This window comes from Myotis nattereri (assembly GCF_964212035.1).
Source record: "Myotis nattereri genome assembly, chromosome: 2".
Lineage (NCBI taxonomy): Eukaryota > Metazoa > Chordata > Mammalia > Chiroptera > Vespertilionidae > Myotis > Myotis nattereri.
Window position 1 is genome coordinate 1,512,228 of NC_138076.1, and position 24,135 is coordinate 1,536,362.

At 57.3% G+C, this 24,135-nt stretch overlaps 1 protein-coding gene across 1 annotated transcript in view; it reads left to right on the forward strand.

Annotated features, from left to right (window-relative positions):
- CSMD1 (CUB and Sushi multiple domains 1) overlaps nucleotides 1–24,135 on the forward strand; it is a gene marked incomplete at its 5' end in the record, with an annotated part of 654,679 nt that overhangs the window by 439,819 nt on the left and 190,725 nt on the right. The window contains one exon of the mRNA XM_081082235.1: nucleotides 10,305–10,426. Coding sequence (XP_080938361.1) covers nucleotides 10,305–10,426 — 122 coding nt within the window. The remainder of the gene's footprint in view (nucleotides 1–10,304; nucleotides 10,427–24,135) is intronic.

Here is a 24,135-nt window from a genome sequence, read left to right on the forward strand (position 1 = left end):
TGGCATGGTGGGGCGTGGCATGGTGTGGCGGGACTGCAGGTGGGTGGTGTGGTGGGACGTGGCCCGGCTGCAGGGGGGTGGCCGGGGCAGCTGGCGGTTTCCCGGGCAGGACACTCACCTCCAGTCAAACAGCTGTGACTGGCTGTGCCCTGGCCTGTGGCCCCTGGGCCGCTTGTATGCGGCCTCATCCTACACGCGACGTTGTTGGCTTTCAGAGGAACTCAGGGAAGCTGATGTCCCGCCCGGGGAGGTGATAGACAACGTTCTAGTCATTAATGAGGACGCGGCCCAGGTAGGATGGTTCCCCCGAGGAAAATAATGCGCTTTTATTCTTTAATGCGCTCCTTGCTGTTCTACCCCAGCAGCATACGTCACAGCTGTAAAGGCCAGACTAGACAAAGCTCCTAAATCCTCACCTGTCCTCCGTGGTTACAGCAACACAAAGGGAAGGTGTGGAGAGGGTACTCCTGGACTCTTATCTGATTTATGAATCCATAACTTTCCCTCCGTGGCCCTGAATCTCATCATACACACAGACGCTGTCTCAGTGTCCGCCCACTCAGACGCTGACCTGCTGCGAAGCCCTCAGGCCTTGGCCCTTAGCCCACAGCTCCTGCATCCAGGTCTCAGGCACGTCCCCCCCACACTCTGCCTCTGCCCCCCACTCCCGCTCAGAGGGGCAACGAGAAGAGGCTGTCTCCCCCACTCGCCGAGCCTCCCTGTCCCCCCGGTTCCCAGTTTCCTGGAGAAAAGCCCCCCCACGGGCCTCTGGTGGTGGCTGGCTTGGCTTGGGGTCCCGTGAAACTCTCACGGCTACTCCGACCCCCACGTCCGACTTTTATGCCCAAAGCAGAGGCTCAGCATCTCCTCCCCATCTCCTCCCGGCAGGAGTCACCCATGCTGCTTAAACGGGAGGCCGCTTCATGTCCGTGGCTACCCCCCGCAGTTCTTGCTCACGTGTTGCTGCTCGCTTTCTGCAATAAAGAGCGGTCGTCGCTGGAAGTCATTCCTAAGTGTTTGCATGGAAGATGCGTGTCTCAGACCAGGGCTCACTGTGCGGGCACCATGACACACGGCGCTGCTGTGAGGACATGGGTAGTTTAGTGTCTTTGGATAATAAAACATTGGGCACAAAGATGGAAACATACTTCCTGACGGCTCCGCAATAGGACGATTTGAGTAAACTCTTTAGAATCAGGTCAGGAAATCAGGTGACGCAAAGCCAGCCCAAGAAAAGCATAGGCCAAGGGGAAAGCATTCTCTCCTACAAGACAGTTCTGAGCAGGCAGTAGCGGGCAGGATGCGAGCTCCATGTAAGAGAGGACACTGTCCCCACAACACTGCCATTCCCATGGCTCCATCCCATTCCCATGGCTCCATTCCATTCCCATGGCTCCATCCCATTCCCATGGCTCCATCCCATTCCCATGTTCTCCATCCCATTCCCATGTTCTCCATCCTATTCTCATGGCTCCATCCCATTCCCATGGCTCCATCCCATTCCCATGTTCTCCATCCCATTCCCATGTTCTCCATCCCATTCCCATGGCTCCATCCCATTCCCATGGCTCCATTCTATTCCCATGTTCTCCATCCCATTCCCATGTTCTCCATCCCATTCCCATGTTCTCCATCCCATTCCCATGTTCTCCATCCCATTCCCATGGCTCCATCCCATTCCCATGGCTCCATCCCATTCCCATGTTCTCCATCCCATTCCCATGGCTCCATCCCATTCCCATGGCTCCATCCCATTCCCATGGCTCCATCCCATTCCCATGGCTCCATCCCATTCCCATGTTCTCCATCCCATTCCCATGTTCTCCATCCCATTCCCATGGCTCCATCCCATTCCCATGTTCTCCATCCCATTCCCATGTTCTCCATCCCATTCCCATGGCTCCATCCCATTCCCATGGCTCCATTCCATTCCCATGGCTCCATTCCATTCCCATGTTCTCCATCCCATTCCCATGGCTCCATCCCATTCCCATGGCTCCATCCCATTCCCATGTTCTCCATCCCATTCCCATGTTCTCCATCCCATTCCCATGTTCTCCATCCCATTCCCATGTTCTCCATCCCATTCCCATGGCCCCATCCCATTCCCATGTTCTCCATCCCATTCCCATGTTCTCCATCCCATTCCCATGGCTCCATCCCAATCCCATGGCTCCATCCCATTCCCATGTTCTCCATCCCATTCCCATGTTCTCCATCCCATTCCCATGTTCTCCATCCCATTCCCATGGCTCCATCCCATTCCCATGGCTCCATTCCATTCCCATGGCTCCATCCCATTCCCATGTCCTCCATCCCATTCCCATGTTCTCCATCCCATTCCATGTCCTCCATCCCATTCCCATGTCCTCCATCCCATTCCCATGTTCTCCATCCCATTCCATGTCTCCATCCCATTCCCATGTTCTCCATCCCATTCCCATGGCTCCATCCCATTCCCATGGCTCCATCCCATTCCCATGTTCTCCATCCCATTCCCATGGCTCCATCCCATTCCCATGTTCTCCATTCCATTCCCATGTTCTCCATCCCATTCCCATGTTCTCCATCCCATTCCTATGGCTCCATCCCATTCCCATGGCTCTATCCCATTCCCATGTTCTCCATCCCATTCCCATGTTCTCCATCCCATTCCCATGGCTCCATCCCATTCCCATGGCTCCATCCCATTCCCATGGCTCCATCCCATTCCCATGTTCTCCATCCCATTCCCATGGCTCCATCCCATTCCCATGGCTCTATCCCATTCCCATGTTCTCCATCCCATTCCCATGTTCTCCATCCCATTCCCATGGCTCCATCCCATTCCCATGGCTCCATCCCATTCCCATGGCTCCATCCCATTCTCATGTTCTCCATCCCATTCCCATGGCTCCATCCCATTCCCATGGCTCCATCCCATTCTCATGTTCTCCATCCCATTCCCATGGCTCCATCCCATTCTCATGTTCTCCATCCCATTCCCATGTTCTCCATCCCATTCCCATGGCTCCATCCCATTCCCATGGCTCCATCCCATTCCCATGTTCTCCATCCCATTCCCATGTTCTCTATCCCATTCCCATGTTCTCTATCCCATTCCCATGTTCTCCATCCCATTCCCATGGCTCCATCCCATTCCCATGGCTCCATCCCATTCCCATGGCTCCATCCCATTCCCATGTTCTCCATCCCATTCTCATGTTCTCCATCCCATTCCCATGGCTCCATCCCATTCCCATGGCTCCATCCCATTCCCATGTTCTCCATCCCATTCCCATGTTCTCCATCCCATTCCCATGGCTCCATCCCATTCCCATGGCTCCATCCCATTCCCATGTTCTCTATCCCATTCCCATGTTATCCATCCCATTCCCATGTTCTCCATCCCATTCCCATGGCTCCATTCCATTCCCATGGCTCCATCGCATTCCCATGTTCCCCATCCCATTCCCATGTTCTCCATCCCATTCCCATGTTCTCCATCCCATTCCCACGGCTCTATCCCATTTCCATGTTCTCCATCCCATTCCCATGGCTCCTTCCATTCCCATGGGTTCCTTACTCTGTTGGCGGCTTCATTGATTAGAGAGGAGCTGATAAAACATTTCAAGGAGCTTTCCTCACTCTCTCTATAGAAACATCGCTAATCTCTTCTGCCTCCCCTCTTCCCGCTGAGGTCTGTCAGTCTCTCCCAGCCTCTCTGTCTCTGGTCCTGTTTTGTTAGTCAGTTTATTTTGTTCATCAGATTCCACTTATAAGGGAAATCGTGTGATAATTGTTTTTCTCTGACGGGCTTATTTCACTCAGCATAACACTCCCCAGGATAACTTTTACTGTAATTCCAGTGAAGATGGAAAACAAATTCTGTTGCTGTTTATGGATTCCTAAGGTTTCCTTGAAGTCACCTGGGAAAAAAGCATCTTCTCTGTATTTGTATTAAGTTGTTGGAAATGATGAAGCTATTATTGTAACTACTTCCAAACCCCAGTGACATGAAAGTCCCTGAAAACGGGGGTTCACTCAGCGCTCATCCTGTCCCCAGGACCTGCCAGGGCCTCTGTGGCTTGTCCTCGCACCCAGACCCCGTTCCCTGTGGTCCCCATGGCTCCCCTGCAGCCATCCTCAGCTCTCATCCCAAATCCCTGCCTGCCCTCCAGCTCCCATGGTCACCCCTCTCCAGATGCTCGGAACCCCTCTGCCTTCTGGGAATGTCCTCCTGACCGCAGATGCTCAGGCAGAACCTGTCCACTGCCCGGTGAAGAGGGAACTTGGCTTTGTTCTCTCTCTGCGCATCCTCAGTGCTCAGCACGGCGCCCAGCCCATCGCCAGCCTTTGGCGCACGTTTCTCTGATGCACCGGCAAGGGTGCCTGGGCAGCGCTCACCGCCTTACCTACCCCCTTCCCTTCAGTCCTCACAGCGATGGTAGGTGAAGGTGTGATGAGTTTTGGAACCGAGTAAAAGGAGGAGCTTAAAGTGACACAGCTTAAGATGAGACGCCCAGGCACTGCCTACCGGTGGCGGAGCCGGGTGTGATTAAGGGAAGCAAGCTCGTCACCCGTGCCATCCTGTCTCCGTTCGGGGTGAGGATATGGACGTGGACATAAGTTCTGTGGTCGATGAAAGCACTTTCTTCTAAAACCACGCAAGGGGTAGAGGATGCAATTTAATTACGAGTGTTCCTGAGAAAAGCTGCAGATGTGAGTTCGGATATCAATTAATTTAAATATAGTCAATTGGGATGTAATTTATTTAATTAAGCAGTTACGATAGAACAGCAAAGATTCCTGGAAGTGAATTCACATGAACAGATAAATTATTACTTCATATTACACGAGAGAAATTAGGTGACACAGAGGTGACTTATATTTAATATGTATATTGATTATGTAGAGGAATGGCATACATTGGCATACACCATCACTCATTTCCCCTTTGCACTCTCCCTCTCCATTGATTATGTTTCCCATTATCATTTTATTTTAAAACAGAGACGATATCAGTAAGACCTCAGCTCACAGGTGCAGCACCCTGTGCCCGGAGTAATGTTAGCTGAACACAAGGTCACAGTTATTCCCTAAGACCATTCATCACGCATCATGAGCACTCTGCATGCGTCACTTTAGATGAGACATTATAAATCCCCAACAAGGTCTGGAAAAGGGAAGAGGCCTGTAGTTATTTAAGTATAACATGTACAGACATGCACTTACGCATCCCATGTATTGGACTGTTTTTAAATCTTGCTGTAAAACTTGAGTGGCGCTGGTACACTGTAGTCAATCATGTTGGTCAGTTTAAGGCTTTGGTGGCCAATTGGAACCGTGCTCAGTGTACCAGCTGCATTTGGGGAAGAAGTCCCCCCATCCCTGAGGACCCCTGGGAACTGCCTGGCCATTCTCAGGGCAGCTCTGCCCCAGGAGGTGTGAGCAGTGCCCACTTCGGGGGGGAGGGGGGGAGCGAGGAGCCAGCAGAGGGTCCAGCAGCAGGAAGGGACGGCCAGGTGATGAAGCCTCAGTGTCTGCCTCCGCGTCCGCCTCCGGCGATGCCTCACGAGCCCCCAGAACATGCGTTCCTGCTCCGTGGCAGCTCAGGGCAGCCGGCTCACGTCACGGCTGTGGTTGCTGATAAACCACACCGAGCACCCTCCTCCAGAAGGGTGAGAGCTAGGCCCCGATCCCCCCATCACTCCCTCTTCCTGTGTCAGACCGCCCGCTCCTGCACCCCAGTCACAGGCCAGGATCTGAGGGCAGAGACACCCCAACATCCCTCCCGCGGCTGAGACCACACACACTCACCGCGTGCGTTTCCCGGGAGCTCTGGGCCTGGTCCTCTCCCCCCTCCCCCCTCCCCTTGTGGCTATTCTGGGTTCTTCTCTAGCTCTTCTTCTTCCCGAACATGGGGTTTGTAAGGACCGTAACGCCCAGGGGACATGAGAACATGAGCCTTCAGTGCTGGGTGCTGATGGAGTGGACGATGTGGCTGTGAGAGGACCCACTGTGACTTCGCTCCTCTCTCTCTCCACTTGGAAATGTGCAGTTTAATAGAACCTCCCTGCCCTGGAACCACACAGGAGAGAGGACCTGGGGGAGATGCCCTGCAGGAGGCGCGCGGTTAATGGGGGCCGGGACTTAAACCGCCATGCGGATGTGGGTAATTGCTCACGGAAATCCAATCCTGGCAGCTCCATGGACATGGGAGTTTGGGAAAGACTGCATGTGAGGGCTTGAACTCCGAGTAGTGGCTGGGGAAATCTGAGAGTCCTCCGTGGAGAGCAGGGAAGCCTTGATACGAGACAGTGTTACCTAGTGGGTGGGTCCTAGGGAGATGGTGGAGAAGCAGGTGGGGAGGTAATGGAGAAGCAGGTGGGGAGATGGGGAGATGATGGAGAAGCAGGTGGGGAGATGGTGGAGAAGCAGGTGGGAGATGGTGGAGAAGCAGGTGGGGAGATGGTGGAGAAGCAGGTGGGAGATGGTGGAGAAGCAGGTGGGGAGATGGTGGAGAAGCAGGTGGGAGATGGTGGAGAAGCAGGTGGGAGATGGTGGAGAAGCAGGTGGGGAGATGGTGGAGAAGCAGGTGGGGAGATGGTGGAGAAGCAGGTGGGGAGATGGTGGAGAAGCAGGTGGGGAGATGGTGGGGAAGCAGGTGGGGAGATGGTGGGGAAGCAGGTGGGGAGATGGTGGAGAGGCAGGTGGGGAGATGATGGAGAATCAGGTGGGGAGATGATGGAGAGGCAGGTGGGGAGATGGTGGGGAAGCAGGTGGGGAGATGGTGGAGAAGCAGGTGGGGAGATGAAGCAGGTGGGGAGATGGTGGGGAAGCAGGTGGGGAGATGGTGGGGAAGCAGGTGGGGAGGTGGTGGGGAAGCAGGTGGGGAGATGGTGGGGAAGCAGGTGGGGAGGTGGTGGGAGATGGTGGGGAAGCAGGTGGGGAGATGATGGAGAATCAGGTGGGGAGATGGTGGGGAAGCAGGTGGGGAGATGGTGGGGAAGCAGGTGGGGAGGTGATGGAGAATCAGGTGGGGAGATGGTGGGGAAGCAGGTGGGGAGATGGTGGGGAAGCAGGTGGGGAGATGGTGGGGAAGCAGGTGGGGAGATGGTGGGGAAGCAGGTGGGGAGGTGATGGAGAATCAGGTGGGGAGATGGTGGGGAAGCAGGTGGGGAGATGGTGGGGAAGCAGGTGGGGAGATGGTGGGGAAGCAGGTGGGGAGATGATGGAGAGGCAGGTGGGGAGATGATGGAGAATCAGGTGGGGAGATGGTGGGGAAGCAGGTGGGGAGATGGTGAGGAAGCAGGTGGGGAGATGGTGGGGAAGCAGGTGGGGAGATGATGGAGAGGCAGGTGGGGAGATGATGGAGAATCAGGTGGGGAGATGGTGGGGAAGCAGGTGGGGAGATGATGGAGAATCAGGTGGGGAGATGGTGGGGAAGCAGGTGGGGAGATGGTGGGGAAGCAGGGAATGGGTTAGGAGGCAGAGACACAGGTAAGGACGAGCTGAAGTTTCTGACTCTTGCTCAGAAGGCGGTTTAAATTAAACACCTGTGGTTCAATTGCATCATTTGAAGTGTTTCTCCTGTTCAAAAAGCGCAGGTATTTATGCGGGAAACTGCCCAGTGCCAGACGGTCTCATTGCAGAGGTTCCGCCTGTTCACGCGGCAGGAAGACATTCACATACTGGTAGTTCCTGTCCGCTGATCATTTCAACGGCTTGGTTACAAATCTCAGCAAAAAGAGTTAAAATGTTAACTTATTAGGAAAGTGTCTTGTAAAGGTAGAGACACATTCAGAAGAAAGAAAGAAAAGCTCTTCTAAGGATCATTTTGGTGAGAGGCGAGGAAAGCCTCAGAAGGGCCTGGACCCAGGGTCGCTTCATGTGGACACAGTGTTATGTGCGCATAAAGGGTGGGAAATGGGCTGCTTCCCATGAATATTCAGCCAATAGAGTTGTCACCGGCAATCCTGTTTCCCTGAGCTCCGCTCAGAGGGATTTCCGAGAGCCGGAACCGATTTCACAGGCCAGGCTGGAGGTCAGCTTCAAAGCCGCCAGCGGGACCGGCGCTGAAGGGGGTCAGAGCGCGGGCGTCCCTGGCTACCCATGAGGGGACGGCCAGGCACAGATTGTCCCTGGGAAGGTAACCGATTCGTTCCCGGCATCACACATTCCTCAGAGGAATCCTTCCCGAGTCTGAGGCGCTGACAGTGGCGCTTAGATAAGACCAAGTCAAAATGAAGTCAACAGATAGATTCTGAGTACAACGATATCGTGCCTAACACCAGCTGTCAGGGGAGGTGTGACGCGGTGTGAGCAGGCTTTGTACCTCATGTCGCATGGATGGACTCTTTTCCCCGAGGGCTTTCTAATCAACGCCGTTAGCGTGCTGGGGCGTCGGAAGACTTTACACCCGGCGTTCCGCTCCGGACCCGCTGAGAAGGCGTTTCTAAAGACAGCCCGTCAGCGAGGGACCTGTGAGCGTCCGCGACGTTCCGTTCACCCGGTTGCGTGACCGTGTGAGCGATGGCCCACCTACTGCGTTTGGAAAACCAGATGCATCTTCAGTTAAGAAATGTTTGGTTGGAAAGCCGCTGCCGATGTCGCTGTTTGAAAGCTTGGTGACACGGGGCTTAGTTCATCCGTGTGGTGGGTGAATTTTCAGGGGATTGTCTTCATGGTGGGTAGGTATCCATCCGGCACCTGAAAAGCTGAGCGATCTCACATGTTCACGCGCCGACACCTGTAGGCCTGGGCATGACGGTGATGATGACAATGCCCAGGAGGGCGCTGTCTCCCAGGACGAAGGGCTCACGCTCAGGAACCAAGGCCTGCGAGGGGGTGATCGCGGACAGAGAGGGGCGTCTGGGTGGCCGGCCGCATTTCCATTATTTCCGTGTCCGTGGGCATGGAAAGGAGAAATGTGCTTCCCTGGGGGCAGTGAGCAGCAGGGAGGGCAGCGTTTCTCCAGACCCCGCCCCATCTGGCCCTCGGAGCACAGGATCCTGCTCTATTTTGTTTTGTGTGTTTTTTAATATTTTTTTTATAGATTTTTAGAGAAGGGAGAGGGGGAGAGAGAGAGAAGCATTAATGATGAGAGAGAACATCGATCAGCTGCCTCCTGCACGCCCCACACTAGGGATTGAGCAGCACCCGGGCCTGTGTCTTGACCAGGAATTGAACTGTGACCTCCTGGTTCACAGGCCGTCACTCAACCACGGAGCCACGCCAGCTGAGCCCTGGTGACCGTTCAATCAGTTTGCCTGACGTGGTGACTTAGGAAAAGGAAGCTGACCTTCTCTCCTGTTAGTTCTCACTTGTTTCTTAGTTTCTCAAACCAAGTTTAAATGATCAGTGTTAAAACTGGGGCTCAGGCTGACATTTGATTTCCTATTATTGACTATTGATTTGAAAGGAAAACGCCTCCTCTCCTACAGAGGAGGTCAGTTGAAGTGTTTTATATCCCAAACGTCGTCACATGTGTTGGGTTCCAACATTCCTCTGATTTGCTTGGTCTTTCCACTTGAAGGTACTTTTTCCTTTAGAGCTACTGTTTCTTTTTTTTTAAAGAAATATATTTTTATTGATTTTAGTGAGAGGAAGGGAAAGGGAGAGAGAGATAGAAACATCCATGATGAGAGAGAATCCTGAATCAGCTGCCTCCTGCACGCCCCCTACCCGGGGATGGAGCCCACAACCCGGGCCTGTGCCCTGACCAAGAATCAACCTGTGACCTCCTGGTTCATAGGCGGATGATCAACCACGGAGCCACGATTTCCATTTCCTTCCTTTAAACTCGCACCTGTTTGAAGCTCCTGTTTGCCGTAAATGGATGGGCGTGGGTTGCTGTAGGAGGGAATCTAAGGCTTGAGGGAGACACCATAGCCCCCCCCCCATGTGCAGTGGGAGGGACAAAGCTGGGGGGCCGGGTGCTTATCTGGGGCCGTATGTTGGTGATTTGGTTGAGACTCTGGTCTTGCGTCTCCCTGCACCGTGCTGTCCACTCTAGCGTATGCTCCCGAGGGCACCCGATGTGCCCACAACTGCCTTGGAGTCAGAATGGGGCTCAAGATGGGCTCATTGGCGCGACGTTGTCCATGGCGCTGGCATCGCTGGGCCGTGTGCGGGGGAAAGGCTGGCACATGGACTAGAATAGAGGTCCAGTGGCAGCTGCAAACGGGTCCTGAGTGCTGAGCGACACCCACTTGCCAACGAGAGCTCAGGAAACTGTTCCTTTAGCCGCCGGATGGCTTCCACGCGGCTGTCGCCTTCCCCGGGTGGGCGGGCGCAAGTAACTCTCCTCTGTGTGTTTGCAGCTCGGACGTGCGGGTCCAACCTGCGGGGGCCCAGCGGCACCATCACCTCCCCCAACTACCCGGTGCAGTACGAGGACAACGCCCACTGCGTGTGGGTCATCACCGCCTCGGACCCCGACAAGGTAAGGCTCGTGCCTCTGGGCGGGCGCGGCGGCACACGGGCTGGGGCAATGGACGGACAGCCGGGCGGCGTCCCGCGCCCTGACCTTTGGCTGCTGGAGCTAAACAGTGAGAGCTGGGTTGTGTGTCCATCCATCCCCCTGGGCTGGAAGCCAGCCCGGAATCCCACCAGGGTGTGGTGGGTGTGTCCTGTTCCCTCCTGGGTGTGGTGGGTGTGTCCTGTTCCCTCCTGGGTGTGGTGGGTGTGTCCTGTTCCCTCCTGGGTGTGGTGGGTGTGTCCTGTGCCCTCCTGGGTGTGGTGGGTGTGTCCTGTGCCCTCCTCCCCGCCTCACGGAGAGCGTGGACGGCAGCGCTGCTCTGTCCCGGTGCAGGACATAGGATGTGACGTGTGCACAGATGCTGGGGCGGTCGCCACGCGCACTGAGTGAGCACGCATCGCTCACATAGTTGTGGATTTGCTTGTGCTGAGAACTTCAGTGTCTTCCCTCTCAGCAACGTCCAAGCGCGTCCGTGAAGCAGCGCCATGTCCAGGTGGGCCTGGCGGAGCAGAGGTGCTGGGGGGGTGTGTTCTGCGAGGCTCTGCAGACCCCGCTCCCCGCCCCACGTGGCGTGGAACATTGCTGGCCCGTGCGATGGGGAATCTTAGCCGGGCCAAACCGGGGAGGCGTGGCAGCAAGCTCAGTGCATCCTCACCATCCTCACGTTCTGTGTGGAGCACGGGGGGCGGTGCTGGTGCGGCCGTGGGGAGAGCACCCCAGGTGACAGAGGCCGGGGGATGGGAAGCTGGGAGCTGCTGTGGGTGCAGAGGTCACCCTCGGGTGCGGGTGACCCCCTCTCTCCAGCTGCGTGGCCAGGCAAACAGCTGACCGCGTGGAGCCCGGCTTTGCCATGGAGTCGCCGGCACTCACCCCCAGGGCTGTGGTGAGAACCCAAATCCCTGCACAGCTGGCACTGGCCGCCCCGCCCCTCCTCTCCGCCATTGTTACTGAGCGACCGTTAAAGCGACGCGGCCCACCGGGCCCTGGAGGCCAGGGGATGGCTTCCCGTTTGATGCCAGTGGAAGCGGGGGTCCTGTGGTGCCCAGGGAGGAACGGCGGGCGGCGTGTCGCGCCCCAGGAGGTCCCTGTGCCGACAGTGAGGCCCGAGCGGAAGGGCACAGGCCGCTGCAGGAAGCGCAGGCTGCAGGATAGAGATGGGAGGCGGCAGGAGCCGGATCAGGACAAGAACTCGGGTTCCGAGGGAAGGAAACGTACAGGGGAGACTTGAAGGGCCAGGCAGACGCAGCGATGCACACACTCACACCGCGCGTCTCCCGGACGGATAACTCCGCAGCTAAGGAAGAGGAGGGAAGCCGCCGTAACTGTCATGCCCGCAGGAAAACGCAGCTGATCAGCGCTCTTCAGGGAAGGAGCGATTACCTCTTCAAATTATGAAATTATTCCGGGGCGTTTTTACATAATTTTAAGTAACAGATTCATAGGATCCAGAAAAGGCGCTCATTTGCATTGAGATTATGGTGAGGGCAGAATTAAATAGCATGTAAAATAGCTCACGATGTTTGAGATGGGATCTGAGTGGTGAGGGCTCCACGGGTGGTATTTACACGAGGAGACTGACGGATGCTGCGAAGCAGGGGTGGGACCGGCTGCTACAGCCCTGGCCAGGTGTCCTTGGTGTCGATCCCGGACCCTGTGCAGCCCAGGGACCAGGGTGGGTCTGTTTTACCTGCACTCACTCTTTAAAAAAAAAATGTTTATTGATGTCAGAGAGGAAGGAAGAGGGGGAGAGAGAGAAACATCAGTGATGAGAGAGAATCACGGATCAGCTGCCTCCTGCACGCCCCACACTGGGGATCAAGCCCGCAACCTGGGCCTGTGCCCTGACCGGGAATCAAACCGTGACCTCCTGGTTCACAGGACAACACTCAGCCCCCTAGCCACACGGCCGGCCCGCACTCACTCTTGTCACCTGTCACTGGGCGCCCTGCAGAGTGGGCTGCAGGTGAAGTGCCCTCTGCGTGTGAGCCGCCCCCTGGTTCTGGGCCATCCCACAGTTCGTCCCTGTCACCTCCACATGTCCCCGTCTGTGCCAGCCCATCCATCCTCACGGCACAGAGGGCCGCTTTCCAGGAACCGCGTGTGGCTCTCGGACAGTCTGGGGCTCCGGTCTGTGACTGTCCTTCCTGTGTCCTCTCCCTTCAGGCTCAGGGCATCTGCGTGTCTCCTTCCCACTCACCGGGTTTTCTCAGGACCCGCGGACCCCGCCTTCCTAAATCAGATGAGCTCATGTTATCACCTCTGCTTGCTGCTCCCAGGGAAGGAAGAAAGGGCCAGGCCCACGTTTTTGATTTGCTTGCAATTTGCGCTAAAACCTGAATCGCACGCGCACGCATGCACACATTCACACACGCATGCACATTCGTGCCTGCACACACATGCTCACACACACTCATACGCACACATACACACATGCACACACACATGCACGCACGCACGCGCACACACTGCAGACAGCATTTTCAGGACGGGTCTGCATGCAGGAGACACTGAGGAGATAGGGAGCCATGACAGAGACTAGAGGAGACCCCAGCACCTGCCCACTCCATGTGAGTGAAGGGCCAGGGGCGGGGCTTCGGGATGGGGTGGGCGGGGCCAGGAGCCTGGGGCAGGCTCTCAGAGAAGCCATTTACGGATGGGTTTTTCAATAAACGTGCCTTTAGGGGAGGACACTTCCATCCCGTGCGGGCGCAGCGCGGGCATCGGGGATGGGGATGGGATGGCTCTGAAGTACCTTCTCTGTGCCAGCCTCCGCCCAGAGCGGCTGAGCGTCCCGTCGCTGGAACGGCGGGCGTAGCGTGAGGCCACGCTTGCTGGGGAGTGAAGAGCTGCATGGACCCGAGCACCGAGGGGCACAGAGAACGGGGCATCGTTAAGGCTCGCTTTAACCCTGCGTCGCTGTCCCCCAGCCAGAGCCCCACGAATCTGCATGTTATTTCGGTCCTAAAAACGGCCAACCCCACGTGCTCTGTGTCCCCAGCTAAGCGAGGCCTTTTCTCAGCAGCGTCTGCCGCAGGGAACGCAGAGTCCCTGGGCGCCAGTGGCTGGGCTGTGGTCGCCATTGGCTGGGCTGTTGTATTTCCGACCTGCCCTTGGGCCCACAGTGAGCAAACCGCATCTCCACGTGGGGCCCGTGACCTGCCTGTCTGCCCGTCTGCGTGAGGCGCGCCTGGTGGGTGTGAAGTCTGTGCTCACGGCCTGCTCCCTGTCTCTGGGACGCCCTGACGGGGGAAGTGAGCTGGCAGCCGGCAGCAGTGCCCGCGGGCCCGGGAGGGCCAGGGAGCCCAGCAGACGTGTCCCCCTGGCTCCCTGTGGTCAGAGGGCAGCAGTGTCCTTGACCTGGACACGCCCCGAGGAAGTGGGCCGTCCGCCGCCCCTTCCTGTGAAAGCTGCTGGCAAGCGCGACATGCAGGTGTAGGTGCCATCAGCAGGGGCTACAGCGTGCGCCCCCTTGCTGTGCCTGGCTCCATGGGCCTCAGTGAAGGGATGTGAATGTTTCTCTTTGTAAAATGCATCTGTTTTGTTGTTGAGAAAAAGGCTTCTGTTTCCTTTGACACGTTTTGCTAAAGGACTGAGCCAATTCTGTCCTCTCCCGGGATCACTTCTGAATCCTAACATGACAGACAAAGGGGTTCCTAATTAAACGTCTCATGTTTAGAATATCCACGTGGGCACTCATGATTCTGAATAGTCCCTGTGTGGGATGCCATGGGCACCGCCAGGGGCCGATGTAACATGTGTGAACGTGGAATAACGGACTTTAAATCATCCAGAGCCCAAGTGTGGGGCCCACACTCCTCTCCTCCCGGACTTGTCCTCGGTCAGCATCACAAGCTCCCGTTGTGACATCATCCATTTAACACCCGAGAAGCACCATCCGTCCACATCTCTGCTCTACGAAAGCGGCTCTTACCCCACACCAGGCTGACTTGCTCCACAGATGCAGTGCGAGTAACATGTCCAGCTACAGCCCGGCCAGCGTGGCTCGGTGGTTGAGCGTCGACCTAGGAACCATGAGGTCACAGTTTGACTCCTGGTCAGGGCACATGCCTGGGTTTCAGACTTGATCCCCAGTGGGGGGCGTGCAGGAGGCAGCCGATCCATGATTCTCTCTCATCATTGATGTTTCTATCTCTCCCTCTCCCTCCCTGAAATCAATAAAAACATATTTTAGAAAATAAATAAATAAAATGTCCAGCTATAATACTTCATGGAAAAAAGGTCTGACACTCAAGTTGCGAGTCTTACAAAATATGCATATGTATGCAGATAGCTAAATGATGGAAATGGAGAGAAAATTCAAAATATGATTGGCACACTTTAAAAGCTCACATTTGAATTAAATGTTATCAGAAGCAAATGTATATCTACAGACACACATATTTTAAATTTATATGTAAAACAAGTTTATCTTGATGTGGGATTAAAGAAAATGAGTCACAATTATGTAAAACCTTCCCAGAAGCAACCTTTTAATAAGCTCCTTCAGATGCGGAATTTTCCAACTGGAGCTCAGGTACCCGAGCTAAGTCCCTGGGCACCAGGCATTGGCCACCCTCCTGCACCCAGAGCTCCCTCCGCCCCACCCAGCCTCAGGGGGGAGGGCAGGATGCCTCCGGGCTATGACCTTCCTGTACCTGGCCAGGTGCACTCTGGCTACCCCTCCAGGAGGGCAGGGAGCCTCCAAGTTCTCAGGCTTCTGCCCCACACCTGTGCCCCTGCCCTTACCCAGCCCTGCTCAGGAACGCTCTCTCCTGTTCCCTCCAGTCCCCATCTGCACACCCTAAGCAGGTCGGCCCTCTGCTGGGCATGGCGGCCTGGCTCACCCTGCTTCTGAGAAGAGGAGCGGGACCTGTAGCCCTGCTTTCCTAAACTCAGGCAGCTCTGAAGCATGCAGCATGGCCTTCTGCAGCCTGGGCTTCCCAACCTTCCGATCTCCTCTTACATCCATAGCGTCAAAACAGTTCCACCCCAGCCGGCGTGGCTCAGCAGACAGAACGTCAGCCTGTGGACTGAGGGTCCTGGCTTTGGTCTGGTCAGGGGCACATGCCCGGGTTGTGGGCTGGCTCCCCCGTGTGGGGTGTGCAGGAGGCAGCTGTAAATGATTCCCTCTCATCACTGGTGCTTCTCTCTCTCTCTCTCCCTCCCCCTTCCTCTCTGAAATCAATAAAAAAATATTTTTAACAAATGATGGAGCCGTGGACCTTTGCCGGTGTGGGGACCCCTGAGCCGCCACATACACTTGTAACGGATGAGCAGCCCACTGTCCATGTCCAAGTTTCACAGCAACCCTTCCCATGAGCACGTATGTTACCCAGGGAAAGGAATGGAGCCCAAGGCAGCCTGTGAAGTGAGATGCGTGATGAAACGCTGCATGAGAAGGCGATGTGGCTCAGTGACGGTGTCTCCTCCTAAAATGCTTCTTTGAAAACCACTTGTCTGCACTCAGTGTAACAAGAGCAAACTCAACTGCTCCCCAAGTGCCCATGGACCCTGCTCCAGGATAGACCACCTGTGAGGCCACAAAGCAATTCTTAAAGAAGTTAGAAGCTTGAAATCATGCACAGTCTCTTTCTCCATCACAATGGGAGGAGACGTAAAATAAATAACAGAAGTAAAACTTGAAAATGCACAAATATGTGGACATTAAACAACACGCTCATCAACAACCCATCAGTAAAGAAGAAGTCACCAGGGATCTGGGAAATATCTCAGACAACTGGAAATGGAAACACACCAGACTGTATGGGTGCAGCAAAAGCGGACTTTTGCCTGACACTCCGTTGTCAAAGGCTCAAATTACTTACCTGTTTTTGCAGATACATGCCAATCAGATGCACGTTTATATGCACAAACAGCATTAAACCTTAATGAGTCCCAGTAGCCTCATATTTGGAGAGGACTATTTCCAGAAATCATTTCTGCAGGTGTTTTCTGTCTGTCAGTTTTCAGTGTTGGGGGCAGACAGAGTCTAAATGATCTCACAGCCCCGGTGTCCGCCCAGGCTCCTCTGTCCCGGTACCCGTGGCCCCACAAACCCACGTGTGCAGGGACCCATTCGCTGGCCAAGTCTGCTGGGCCCAGGGGTGCCCTTTTGAGACCTTTTACCCCACTCGATGGTTTCACGTTGGGAATGCTTTGAGGCAGATTAGCGCGGCGGCTCCGGGGGATCTCGGCTTTTTCTGGCATGTTCTCTGCTCTCTGAGAGCGTCTCTGAGGAAGTCTGCCACCTGGTCACCCAGGTGAAAGGCATGCTGGGAAAGGTGGATTTTCAGCGCATGGGCGCGACCGAGCAGACGGGGGATCGGGTCGCGGAGAAAGCAGGAGGTGACAGTGTGGCTGCGTAGAGGACGTGAGCCGCTGGCCCCAGCCTGTGCCCTGAGCCCCACCTGCCCCGGTGATGAGAGGGAGGGAGTTTAGGGGGAGGGTTCGCTGGTGCACGGAGGCCGTGGCTGCGCTGTGTTCGGTCTGAGTGGTTTGGTGTGTGGCTGACACTGGGCCCGGACGGCACAATCCGCAGAATAACCCGTCTGTGGGCATCTCTTTGCTGTGTCTGCAGTGCTAGGGCATTCAGCTACTTACTAGTAAAACGTAAAACAGACTGACCGTCCGGCGGGCTTCCTCCCGCTCCCCGGGCACAGAGGGGATGGCTCCTCCACTGGCACAAAAGCATCATCACGGAGGCATCGTCCCCGCCGGGAGAAGGCGCCTCTTCCGATTTGCTCTCACGGGATCCCGTCGTGCTTGACGACAATGCGCGTTCGATGGAGGTTTGGGGAAGCAAACACTAGTTACCTGACGGGTTATGGGACCTGTGGGGCGTGCCCCCATCGCTCTCTGTAGGTACACAACTCCAGGCTTTCAGTGTGCAAAGTGGGAATCAAGGTGGTGGTTCTAACCTGAACGAAGCCTCACCAGGACGGCTCCGTGAAGCTGCGTGGAGCCCGGTCATGCAGCGGTCAGGTCTGGGGTGAGTGGCTTAAGCTCTGGCATGTCCCCATCTGTGCACGGGGTGGTCCTAGCAGCGGTGAGGGAACCTAACGCTGAGAACGGTGTCTGTGCGGGAGTGGCACGGGCCCCGAAGTCCTGTCACGGCTCTCGGACACCTTCTGACGGAGGCCCAGTGGTGGCGTCTCACGTTAGAGACGCTGCTGCAGTGCCTTGCTCCCATCCTTCCCGCGAAGGGCCTTCCCACGTGCAGATGTAGACGTCGGAGCGGGTCGCAGGCAGCGGGAAAATAGAGCAGCAGTGAAGCCACCGCTCGCTGCCATGATGCGATGGATCGGATGCCGGGGAGATGCAGAGGGTGCCCGGGACAGGCTGATGCCCAGGCGCCCGGGACAGGCTGATGCCCAGGCGCCCGGGACAGGCTGATGCCCAGGCTCCCGGGACAGGATGATGCCCAGGCGCCCGGGACAGGATGATGCCCAGGCTCCCGGGACAGGATGATGCCCAGGCGCCCGGGACAGGCTGATGCCCAGGCGCCCGGGACAGGCTGATGCCCAGGCTCCCGGGACAGGATGATGCCCAGGCGCCCGGGACAGGATGATTCCCAGGCTCCCGGGACAGGATGATGCCCAGGCGCCCGGGACAGGATGATGCCCAGGCGCCCGGGACAGGCTGATGCCCAGGCGCCCGGGACAGGCTGATGCCCAGGTGCCCGGGTTGGCCGGGAAGGCGGAGCTCCCACGTGTATTTTCAGGTGGAATCCATGGCCCGATGCCCGAGTCTCATCTCCGAGGACGGCCCTCCAAACCCCTGCCAGCGACCACACAGCTCAGCGGTGAACTCCTGGTGCCCGGGCCTGGCCGGGGCTGCATTCACCCTCTTAGACGCCTGGTCCTGGCTCTGCTTCTCAGGGGGCTGCTGAGCGCCGTCTTCCCAGAGCAAACGGCATGTTCCCTTTGACCCGCTCACGGCGCTGACGTGGCCCCTGCTCTCTTTCGGGGGCCCGCAGGCTGCAGCCGCGCCCTGGCCTACAAAGGTCACGTCCCGGGGGTCCCGGGGGGCGAGGCCCAGGCAGACCAGAAATCGCTGCTAAACACGGGGCTGGCTCACTGCGCCAGGCGAGGGCTTTGCGTGTGTCTGACAGTAAATTTGGGCTTAAGAAGGTTTGCCTTTTAGACAACATCGGATGCCACGCCACACCTGTTAGAATGGTCCAAACCCAGGCACTGACCACGCCCAGCGGGGAGGGCACGGGCAGCAGGAGCGCACACACCGCTGCCGGGGCCGCGGGGGCAGCTGCGGAGGAAGACACTGTGGGGCATCCCCCGAACCCGAATCCACCTCCCCACGCGGCCCGCAGCTGCACTGGGCGCCGTGAGAACTGCGTCGTGCGGGGCCAGGTATGTTCTCATCACTTCCCGCCTGACGCTTAGAGCCGCCGGTTCGGAATGTCCCCCATGTGGGCGTGACCGGATGTCTCAGCAAGTGATGGACAAGCTGTGGTCCATCCACACATGGAACGTTACCCAACTGAGCAGAATGAGCGCGCAAACCAGGGGAGGTCCAGGTCCGACCACGTCCCTGGGCTGGGGGTGTCCGGGGTGTTCGTACCTTGGCGTCCCCTCGCCGTGGAGGCCCCCGGAAGTGGCCCTGAGTATCCCGCCTTTCTTCCCACTTTGGGGGGTAAGTGTGACTGAGGGTGAAGCACATGGGTAGTAGCCATTTTTAGTTTTTAAACATATTTTTATTGATTTCAGAGAAGACGGGGAAGGGAGAGAGAAGATAGAAACATCGGTGATGAGAGAGAATCATGGATCGGCTGCCTTCTGCATGCCCCCAACTGGGGGTGGAGCCCATAACCCAGGCATGTGCCCTTGACTGGAAATGAACCTGGGACCCTTCAGTCTGCAGGCGGATGCTCTATCCACTGAGCCACACCAGCGAGGGTGGTAGTAGCCAATTTTAGAGACAGAAGCAAATGAAGAGGGAGTAAAACCGGGAACATTTAGTGGAGGAGAAGGAGGTGGCCAGTCTGGTGGTCTTGGCAGCCCGCTCACGGCCAGAAGCGAGGAGGTGGGGGCCGGGCCCGTGGTGGGAGGGAAGCTCAGACGATTGGGTGTGTTTTCAAAGAAATGCAAGAAGCAGGAGAGAGCGTGTCTCACCCGTGGGCGATCGCGTGCCCAGACCGCACTGTCTCAGAGCCCTGCCCGCAGGACTGAACTGAGAAAGGGAGCGAGCGGCTATTTTAAGGGAAAAACCCCAACACATTCACGGATAAAACACAGTTCCCACGTGTGGGGCAAGGAAAAGAGTTGGCCGTTTTGCCCGTTGGGATAATGAGTCACTGTGTTTAGGATTGCGGTGGTTTAGCTGGTTCAGTGTATCTCCCTCTTTAATTTGAAAGTTACCCCAATGTTCGCACAGGAGCGGGGAGCACACCAGTCTGAGTCTGTAACTTCGGTTTCGAAAAAGCGTGTTCAGTGTGGCAAGAGCAGCACGTCCCGTGCGCGTTGTCTGGGGACAGCGATGTCCCTCCGTCTGCGACGCGCTGCCGTTCCCGTCTGAGGCGGGAGGGGCCCGGTGGCCGCGGTGGCCCTCCCAGGGCTGCCTGGCACATCCTCACTCAGATGGAGCCGAGCGGCGGGCGGGTGACGTCGATTGGGGTGATTTATCTGAGGCGGGCACGGAGTCTGGCTGCGACTAATAATTAATTCCAACAAACAGGACGTGTAATGAAGTGCTCCGTCCCGCGGCCCTCGCGGGAGGCGAGAATCACGCCAACGACTTATTGAAACAGTTCTTCGGGGCGTGATTAGCTGCTTCTCATCTGTCTCCCCCTGACATCCTACATTAACTCCGGCTCGGAGTCGTGTTGCTGGGTCGCCTTGTCCCCTTTTCATCACTCCTCCGTGGGACCCTGCGTCTCGCTGCGCGGAGAGCGTGGGTCCCTGCTGCGCAGTCGTTCTCCGAGTTCTCGGGCGTCTCGATGCCACGTCCCAGAAGCAGTGTTGTCCCCACACATCACAGTAAAGAGCGTGTGCAGCTGCATAGCACCCGCATGTCTGCCCGGCAGTGGGCGCTCCCGGGGACACGGACCGGCCGGCTTCTCACGCTCTGAGCTACAGAGGAACGTGCAGCTCCCCCAACCTGTTTGCCGAGTTAAATTATCTTATTTAAAATTGCATATTCATGGATGAACATGGATGGGGCACAAAACGAGAAAAAGAACGGAGCAGGGGACCGTCTGTGGGTAACGGTGCCGCGTTCTGGGGTGTCTCCATCCTTCCCTGCTCCTATAAAGCAGACGTGTCACCTGCCAGGTGGGGCGCTGACAGGACCACTCCGCAGGGTGGCTCGGAGGTTGGGGAAAGCACCCCTTCTAGGCAGGACGCCGCGCCTGGCCCTGTGGGCATTACTCAGGGTCGCTGACCACCGCGATCTTCTCCCCCCATTATGACCAAGCGCCAGGTGTTCTGTGTGTCCTGGGTGCTAGCTCCCCCAGGACCCCTCTAACTTGGTTTCCACGTGCACACGCCCTTCTAGAGTGAAGGAAAGTGAGGGTGCGTAGCCTATGTTCACCCAGAGGCTGCTCAGTGGACGAGGGGCCTGGCGTGCCCGGGAACAGGTGTGCATAGCATGCGGATTTCCCCTGCAGCACCTGTTCCAGGTGCGTCCCGCTCCCCAGGGCCTGCAGGCCCCTGGGCCCCTCATCCGTTTAACACGGGCACCGTTCTAGCTTCTCAGGCAGATGGGCAGGCGCGGGCCTCCCTCCCGACGTGTGTGCGCCGTTTCCACTCTGAGCACAGAAGGGAATAATAGCTAATTCCACCCAATGGAACCGCTAATGGAGCCTTCAGCCTGCAGCCTCGCCACACTGTCTGCTCCCCTCCCGCGAGTTCCCGCTAGCTCATCCGTGGGAAAGGGGTAGACGTCCCCTAATGGCAACACCCACCGAATGTAGTTTCCTGTCCCACAGGGGCGACCGCGGCTGCTCCGGTGCCAGGGACAGAGCCGCACCCACTGATGCGCCCTTACTTACATCACCGGTGCCAGGAAGACCCAGAGGGGACTGACATCTGTGGGGCAGACAGGGTGGCCAGAGGGACTGTGCATGGCATCGGATTCCTCAAATCCTCAAAACCACATGGAAACAGGATCTCACAACTTCTTGGTTGGGGCGTGACCTCTGTTTAATATGAAAGTCTCATTGCAGGTGTTGATTTTTAAAAATATGTCTGATCTTCATCTGCCTGGTGTGGCTCAGGGGTTGAGTGTCAACCTAGGAACCAGGAGGTCACAGTTGGATTCCCAGTCAGGGCACAGGTCCGGGTGCGGGCTCGATCCCCAGGAGGAGGCGTGCAGGGGGCAGCCGAGCCATGATTCTTTCTCATCATTGGTGTTTCTATCTCCCTCCCTCTCCCTTCCTCTCTGACATCCATAAAAAATAAGCACACAGAGCAGTGTCCTCGGAGCTCACCGAGTGCTGGGCGGCTACCCTGGCCCTGCAGCCTGAGGGCCTGGCGTGGGACGGGAGGGGTGTCGGAGGGAGGTGGTCACTGCGTGATGAGATGGCCCTGTGAGAGCTTCGTGGAGTTTGTCGGGGTGGCTGAGCTTAGATACCTTCTCCGATGGTTTGCTCGCTGCGGTTGGGCTGTGAACCGAGTGTGGATTTCCGCATTGATTGTTTCTGTCCTGAGCTGCTCTGTGGGCAGGCAGAAGGTTATTCTTCCTCATTATTTCATGACTGGAGGCCCTGGTGCATGACATTTGTGCACGGGGCCGGGGGGAGCGTCCCCTCAATCCAGCCTGCACCCTCTCCAATCCGGGACTCCTCAGGGGATGTCCGACTGCCAGTTTAGGCCCTATCACCAGGATCGGGCCTAAACTGGCAGCCAGACATCCCTCTCACAATCCTGGACCACTGGCTCCTAATCGCCCCCCTGCCTGCCTATTCGCCCCTCACTGCACCCCCCCCCCCACTTGCCAGCCTGATCGCCCCTCACTGCCCCTGCGTGTGGGCCTAGTCGCCCCTCACTGCCCCCCCCCCGCCAGCCTAATCGCCCCCAACTGCCCCCCTTGCTGCCTGGTCACCCCCAACTGCCCCTGCCCCCCCTGCCGGCTGAGGGGACATGCTAGCAGCAGCCTTTCTCTGTGGGTCTGGGACTCAGTCGTTGATCCATTGCCTCTCGGTTTGATTGCATCCGAAAAACACAAAACACACTTCGATTTGCGTTTATTTACACAGAAGCCACCTACTCTTCTGTGTTAGGCATGGATTTTTTGGGGGGGCGGGGCTGGTCCTGAGAGTTAAACAGTCCGATGAGGGGGCTCCTGTTTCCCTGGCTGGTATGTGTGTTTCCCGGGAGCCACAGTGGCCATCTTTAAGCTCTGCTCTCCGCGGGAATTGGCTGCCAAAGCCGTGCCTCCTGGGCCGCGTGGTGACGGATCTGCCCGTGTCCCAGGTCTTCCGTGACCCACGCCAGTGCCTGCTGCCTCCGTCTACAGATCTGCGGTGTCATCTCGCCCCGTCAGGCTTCGCCCCTCACACCTCCAGCTCAGGGACCCCGCGCGTCTCCGCGGATGGAGGCCCCGGCCTGTCAGTGTTCATCCTGCATTTGCCGCGTGGAACGCGCTCTGGTCTGTTCCGTGGCGGTTACTGTGCTGTGGCCTCACATCCCTGCCTCTCGTTTTTAATAAACGGCCGGCCTCTGCCGTCCGGCTGAGGACATATTGGATGATTTTCTCGATAGCGCAGGGTGCGCTGGCGCCTCGCCCCAGGTTTAATGAGACGCTCGGAGGGCTCTGCTGCGGAGCCTCTTCCTTCACTGCAAACATCGCCCTGTTTCCCGGGCCTCGCCTGCGCTCCCCGCGGGAGCCCGTACCTGTGCCTGTGTGAGCATCCCTCCTGCGGACAGTGTCCTCTCTCTCTCTCTCTCTCCCTCCCTCCCTCTTTTCACCCTCCCCCTCTCTCCCCCTCTCTCTAAAATCAATAGCATGTCCTCAGGTGAGAATTAAAAAAACAAACAAGCACCTATTCTGTCCACATCGCTGTTCACCTGCGTCTCCGGGAGGCTGTCACTGAGACCTGCCGGCAGGTTTCCTTACGAATGCGTTTCTGCCTTATGTTTCCCTGGCCACGCTCATAGCTCAGAGTGAAGGCCGTCCTTGGACAGTAGCCGCTGGCGATGGTCCAGGCTCAACCCCGACAAAAGCCTCCCCCTTCGCCTGCGCTGGAAAGAATCACCCGAAGGCCACACCCCCCCCCCCCCCAGTGAAAGCCCTTATGCAGGGGGAGCCCTGCCGGGCGCCTCAGCCGGCCAGCGTGGCACTGGGTGTGACTGGGTTCTGGGCGCCTCGCTGCGGGCTGATAGGGCGGAGCCAGCACGCGGGAAGGGCGCGGGGAGGGAGGCGGGCGTGGGCCCTGAGAAGTGGACCCGTGGGAAGAGAGCAGCTGAACCCAAACCGCCCTCGGGCCGGGCTTCACAGGCGGTGGCCACGCTGGGCCCCAGCGGCTCCAGCCTCAGGCCTGTTTGAACCAGATGCTCTGATCACGTGTCCACGCTCATGCTGCCTCGGAAAGAGTGCATGTTACACACAGACGCTGAGGCCCGTGTCACTCCCTCCGTGAGGATCTCAGACGGCAGCATGTCTGTCCCGTGCACCGCACTGCCTGGGACGCAGCTGGGTCAGAGCCGCCCCCCGCGTGT